Source organism: Mesitornis unicolor, unplaced genomic scaffold (assembly GCF_000695765.1).
Source record: "Mesitornis unicolor isolate BGI_N332 unplaced genomic scaffold, ASM69576v1 scaffold2830, whole genome shotgun sequence".
Taxonomy (NCBI): Eukaryota; Metazoa; Chordata; class Aves; order Mesitornithiformes; family Mesitornithidae; genus Mesitornis; species Mesitornis unicolor.
The window spans coordinates 7,368-13,628 of NW_010158781.1; the positions used below are offsets into that span (position 1 = coordinate 7,368).

The 6,261-nt window shown below is 44.6% G+C and overlaps 1 protein-coding gene across 1 annotated transcript in view; it reads right to left on the reverse strand.

The window, feature by feature from the left end:
• Positions 1–362: 362 nt before the first annotated feature.
• LOC104540619 overlaps positions 363–6,261 on the reverse strand; it is a 6,872-nt gene continuing 973 nt past the window's right edge. Inside the window, exon 3 of the mRNA XM_010184468.1 lies at positions 363–866. Coding sequence (XP_010182770.1) covers positions 363–866 — 504 coding nt within the window. The remainder of the gene's footprint in view (positions 867–6,261) is intronic.

Below are 6,261 nucleotides of genomic sequence, written 5' to 3' on the forward strand. Positions count from 1 at the left end.
TGATGTTTCCTATCTAAATTTCTCCCGTAGGCACCTGAAAATCAAGAGTGGAAGAGAAAGAAAACAAGAAAACTACCATGATAATGCAGAATAAATTTAATGGGAAAGGAAAGGACAGAACAAGACTGCCAGAATAAATGATATAGTTACAGATGCAGATTCTGTCACAGGTTAACACAAAGTAGAATAAGGAGCTCTTTATTATTATAATTACTTGCCTGAGGATGTAACTGAAGAAAAAAAAAAACCCTATGAATTTAAGTTTAAGCACAATTTAAAGAAGACATAAGTAAGTGTGCTTTAGAGAGGCAGGAGGCGTCTACGAGGCCTTTGGTCTTGGTCATTGGGGTTGATATCACACGTTACTCTTCTGAGGTCTCTTCATCCTCATTTTCTGTAGCCGTATCTTCAGCTTTTGGCATCTCCTCCTCTGGTGCATGCTCTTCCCTCTCGCTCTCGGATGTTTCGGAGCGTCTGTAGCCAGGTCTACTGCAAGGGTGCATCCAGCGGGAAGCAAACACATAGGAGCTCCGCGGTGCACACTCAGGCACATATTTGGGGGCAAATCTCTCTGCAGGTGGCTCTGGGCGCAGGATTTCTGCTCTCAAAGAGGTCGGTGGGGCTGGTGAGCTTCCCTCCAGGACTTCAGAGCTTCCCACCACCGTCTCCTGCGGGCACGTGGTGAGGATGGGCCCGGGGAAGGTCACGACAACAGGAGGGGGGTATATAATGACTCTGGAGGCGCCGCAGGACACAACACACGGCTCATTGCAGCTGGTAGCAAAAGGCTCTGAGCATCGCACATCGCATGGGTAGAAACACCGTCCTGCATCCCCACCGAAGGACATCTGGGAGAAATGGTGAACCTGCAGCACAGAATGGAGACCACAGGAGTGTTTCTCAAAGCATTTAGCATCCCACACCTTGCCCTTCACCTCAGGGGTGACTCCTGCTTCTCTCTCCTGTCCTCCTTGCAGGGAGGGCAAGGTTTGTGTCACCATTGGGGATGGAGAAGGCACAAGAGGTGCAAGTGGAGAAGAGCACAGCTCAGGTATTTTAGTTCTGGGGACTGTGTAGATGCTACAGCAGAGACAACATGAGCCTGTGATTTCGAGAAATGAAGCTCATGGGTCAGTATAGGCTTGTCCCATTGCTGCACTCATCTCTATCTCCATCACCCTGAGTCCTTCTCCATGCTCCCAAAAAAGGACCTTTAGGACATCCATCCCATTTTATCACTGCCATCTCTTGCTCATTTCCACCTCTGCAGCACCTCTTTTCCCTCTCCCAATTACAGTTCCTGTCTGGGCAGCCACCAAAGACAACTGGAGTGGTTGTAGACAATTGCAGATGTGACCAGTGACTTCAATGTGACCAGTGACTTCAATGTAACCAGTGCTGGTGCCATGAGGTTACTGATCAGACTGGAATGGGGACCTGATATCCCTGTGCTTGCCTGGGATTGTTTATCTCAGTGATAGAGCACGCCCAGCCCTCATTAGTTTAATCACGTGTAATTGGATTCCCGTGCCTCTGCTGAGGTTGTGCTGGGCACCATACGGGTGTAAAGCTACAGAGGAGCTGTGACCCAAGAGGTCTGTGCAGACTCCCTGTCTGACAGAACTGGGAGGAAAAACCATGGGGACTGGTGTGCAGGAGGTGCAAGGACCTGATTTTGGTGTCATTCTGCATTCTAGTCCATAACCCCCCGGAAAACCTTGCCTTCAGGTACCTCCAGAGGGTTTGTAGAGAACATTCACAGCCAAGACAAGAGCTCCGTGGAGATTTTTGGCGCCTACCTTTTTGCCTACACCTTGAATCTATCTTTGAGGTTATTCAACCAGAACTAATTACAAAATCAGTGGGATTTATCTGTTAAAGTCAAAAACTGTAGATGATCACTTATAAATTAGCCACTTCATTTCTGTCCCTGGAGAAAAACAGGCTCTTGAGAGTGCAGCCAAGTTCGTTCAGAGGTAGGTGCTTAATTCAGTCATGTGAAATGCCTGTTTCCACTGATAATGATGGAAAGGTCAAGGGGGATCCCATTGCCTGTCTTGTCCAGCATTTCATGTCTGTCAATGCTCAGCATCAGATGCTGAAGTCATTGAGTATGGAAACAGTTGTATTTTTGAAGAGTTTCTTCTTCGTAATAGTGCTGGGATGTCTCAATCCACAGAATCTCCAGCCACGAACAGACCTGCAGAAAATACTGATGGAAACTGGGGAGGTATTGCTTGGTTTGGATGCAAATGTGATCCAACTGGCAGGAGGCAAGAAGACTTTAGTTCTATTTTTTCCCACTTGAAAACTAAATCTTGCTGATTTCTGAATGAAAACCTTTGGAAATCAGATTTGAACATCTCAGATCCTCTAAATTTTTTTTAAATTAAATAATACTAATGCTAATGTTGTGTAAAATCTACCTGAATAGAATTTAAAATACTTTTCATGATGGAAATTATGGAGCTGTATGCAGTTAATCGATAACAATAAAATTAGACAATTTTTTAAAATAAGAATACCAGTCCCCATAGATAAACATTTAAGATTGAACATGGTCCAAGTATAAAACTACATCATTTCTAGCAGACTTTTCTAGAAAGAATCTAATCAATATTTTTAGAAAATGCAGAGTGGCTTGCTGTTAAACCCCAGCTCCTGTTAAAGCAACCTTTTACTCAATATAATTGAGTAAAATTGATATTAATTGATATTAAAATTGATAGAATTCATCTGAATGAATGGGACTTACCCGCTTTCCCGGAAGAATTGAGAAGAAACGGCCAGAGGATCCCTGAATCCTTTGAGATTTATATGCTTTCTTGAGCTTCCAGGAAGATGAGACAACCTTTGTGCATGATGTCTTAATTACTTTCCAAATATTTCTTCCCCGCATGTGCAACACGTATAATTACTATAATTATTTTAACATTGTTTACCGACATTATTCAATTTTCTCCGGTACATACTGATACATGCTGTGGGGCTCCCTTCACATTATATCTTCACGGTCTGAATTAATTGCTGATGTGATCCTACCACTTCTCTCTGTATTCATGTGGCAATGCAGAGTTTGTTCCTCTTTGAAACATTGACCGTGTGAGCGGTGGCTTGCAGCTGTGTGGCTCCAATCACCACACGTGATGGGAAGGCTGAGAAACCTGGGAAGGATGCCCACTTCCAGAAGAGAAGACTGGAAGGAGGTAAAGTAAAAGATAAGAGATAAATGGTAGATGCCAAGGTGAAAGAATTCAGCTGCCATTGACACCTGCTGAGGACAAGAGGAGTCGTCACAGACTTAGAAGTGCATTAAGGGAGCCTTAAACTTAGGAACAAATTTTCATAGAATCATAGAATCCCAAGCTGGAAGAGACCACAAGGATCATCTGGTCCAACCTCTTGAGGTAAAATTATAGTTTAAATGGGATGGGTCAGCATCCCGTCAAGCTGCCTCTTCAAATTATCCAATGTAGAGGAATTTACCACTTCCCCTGGGAGATTATACCAACATCTCATTGATAGATTCTTCCAACATCTCATTGATAGATTGTTCCGTCTCATTGATAGATTGTTCCAACGTCTCATTGATAGATTATTCCAACCTCTCATTGATAGATTGTTCCAACCTCTCATTGATAGTTTATTCCAATATCTCACTGTTAAATTATTCCAATGTCTGATTGATCTCATGGTAAAAAAATTTCTCCTGGAGTTCAATCAGAATCTCCCCAGACACAACTTGTGTCCATTACCCCTCATTTTCTCCATGTGATTCCTTGTTCAAGGGAGTCTCCATCCTCTTGGTGCCACCCTTTATGCACTGGTACCTGGTGATAAGGTCCCCCCTGAGCCTTCTCTTCCCAAGGCTGAACAGGCCCAGCTTTCTCAGCTCTTCCAGTCCTCTGAGCATCCTCGTGGCTCTGCTCTGGACCCTTTCCAACCTGTCCACATCTTTTTTGGATAGTGGGGACCAAAATTGGACACAGTGCTCAAGGTGTGGTCTGACCAGTGCCGAGTAGAGAGGGATAATGACTTCTTGATCTCTGCTGGTGATGCCCTTTTTAATGCAACCCAGCACCCTGCTGGTTTCTTTACAGCTGCAGCAGCATTTTAATGGTGTAGCTGCTGAATTTTGTGGACCACTGCTGGTTTCCCAAGGATTCAGCTGGATTCTCAGAGTTGAGCCACACGTTCAGCTCTGTCAGGCTTAGCCGAAGCTGCCGCCTTTAACCCATTTTGAAACGATTGCTTTTGAATGCAAAGAGAAAACCATTGGTCAATGAAAATGCAAAACACCTTGAGCTGTCAAGACTTGAAAACAACATCCTGTTTATGGGAACAGCTAAGCCAGTCCCATCCAAAAATGCATGTTCTACAGGTGCTATTAGCCCTGCTGTGTTTGTCTCTGCTAACGTACTATTAATATTATAAAGATAACACACTTTGCATGCATAAAACAGTAATGAATATTTCTGAAGTGTTTTGACATTCCTCATTGTGTTGAAACCCCACCTCACTGCTCTCTAATTGTGGGGATTGTTTTCCCCATACTCTCACAAAAGAGAAGTTATCCAAAAAAACAAACCCCAGATTCATAGCTCACTGTAGAGGTTAACCCCATTGGTGACTTCTGAAGCAATTTCTGATCGTACCCTTCTTTCTTAAAAAAAGTGTCCAGAGAAATGGAAACCCCTGTTTCTATGCCACTTTGCCAAATACCCCAAACTGGAAATTCATTTACACCTCCCAGTCTTCCTTGTAGGAAGAGAAGACAGCAGGGTTGCAGTTGAATTTCTAGAAGTTAGGAAGCTTTCTGCCCAAAACCACTTCTGGAAATGAGAATGGAAGCACAACACTAAAATATCTTCTGCTTTTTAATAGTACGTGCCCTGTGGAGCTCGCTTAGCTGGGGACTCCTGTGCTGGACCTCTTTTGGGCAGTTGTTGCATGAGAAGGCTGTACAAGGTAAGACCCAAAGGAGAAAGCCCGGCCTGCCGCTGACTTTCATGGCCACAAGGATGCAGCACCGCTTCACATCACCTTTTGGGCCACCACGTCCTTGTTTTGCAGAGCTGGTGACCTCTCCAGGAGCAGATCCCACCCGGATCCATCTGGTGAGGAAGAGCAGGGTCTGCTGCCACAGAAGCTGAGGGGAGAAGGAGCCTGGGATGAGTGAGGACAGAGAGGAGCTGTGCTTTATGGAGACTTGATACAAGGAAGGGATGGATCCCATGGGAAGCAATCAGGACAGAGCTACCTGCTCAGGCCTTTCCTCCCTTTTTCTTTTAATTCCCCAGGGTTAGTGGTTTACCAGAAGTCTGGGGGCATGGTGATGTTGAGTTGATGGTTGGACTTGATCTTAGGGCTCTTTTCGCACCTTAATGATTCTGTGAAGTTAAAATGAATTTTCTCTCCTCATGAGAAGCAAGGCTCCTCTTAAACTTGGAAGACTGCTGGTGGCATCAGTCTCAGTTTTTACAGGCAAATCTGTTACTTTATTAGCAAAGGGAAATCCTTCTTGGTCTGTTGGGGGGCTACAGAGGAAGCCAAGGACAGAGGACGAGGTTTTCCTGCTGGGGTTTGCCCAGGCTGAGCAAGACAGGGCAGGGAAGCAGAGACAGGAGGAGCTGCTGGATCTCCCACTGCACCTTTAGGTGGTGGTAGAGACCTGCTGCACCTCCTGGGAGAGGGAAAGCGTGTGGAGAAACCTGCTTGGGGATTTTGCCCTTTATGGATCTGCACCTGGGAAATCAAAGTGTTGACCAAGCACGATGACTGCCTCCTGCTGTCTATGAAAATGTTATAGTCAAGGAACAGCTGGAGTTGAAAGTTAATTTGTCCAGTAGTGGGCATTAGAAACAGTGTTTAAAAATGGAAAATAAATCAGACAGAGAGCAGGAATCCAGCTGCAACCTGAGATTTAATATAACTGGTATAATCAGTGAATATAATTGATCCGGTAACAGCAAAAATTTCTCGGGTTGTGAATACACTGTAACAGAGTTGTACCAATGTGAAGTTCAAAGCACCTGCTCAGTTACTTCTCACTGACATCTTTTCTGTTGCAGGAACAAGTGTTGTTACAAACGGAAGGCAATGCGCTCTACGGGTTGGATATGGATACAATAAGGGGTAAAATAAGGCCAAAGCTTCTCTGGGGGTTAGGAATGGGAAAAGGAGGAGAAAAATAACTGCACACCTCAACTACATAGCTTGCTGCTTTCACAACTACTCCTCTAGCACAGCCATTTAGAGGAA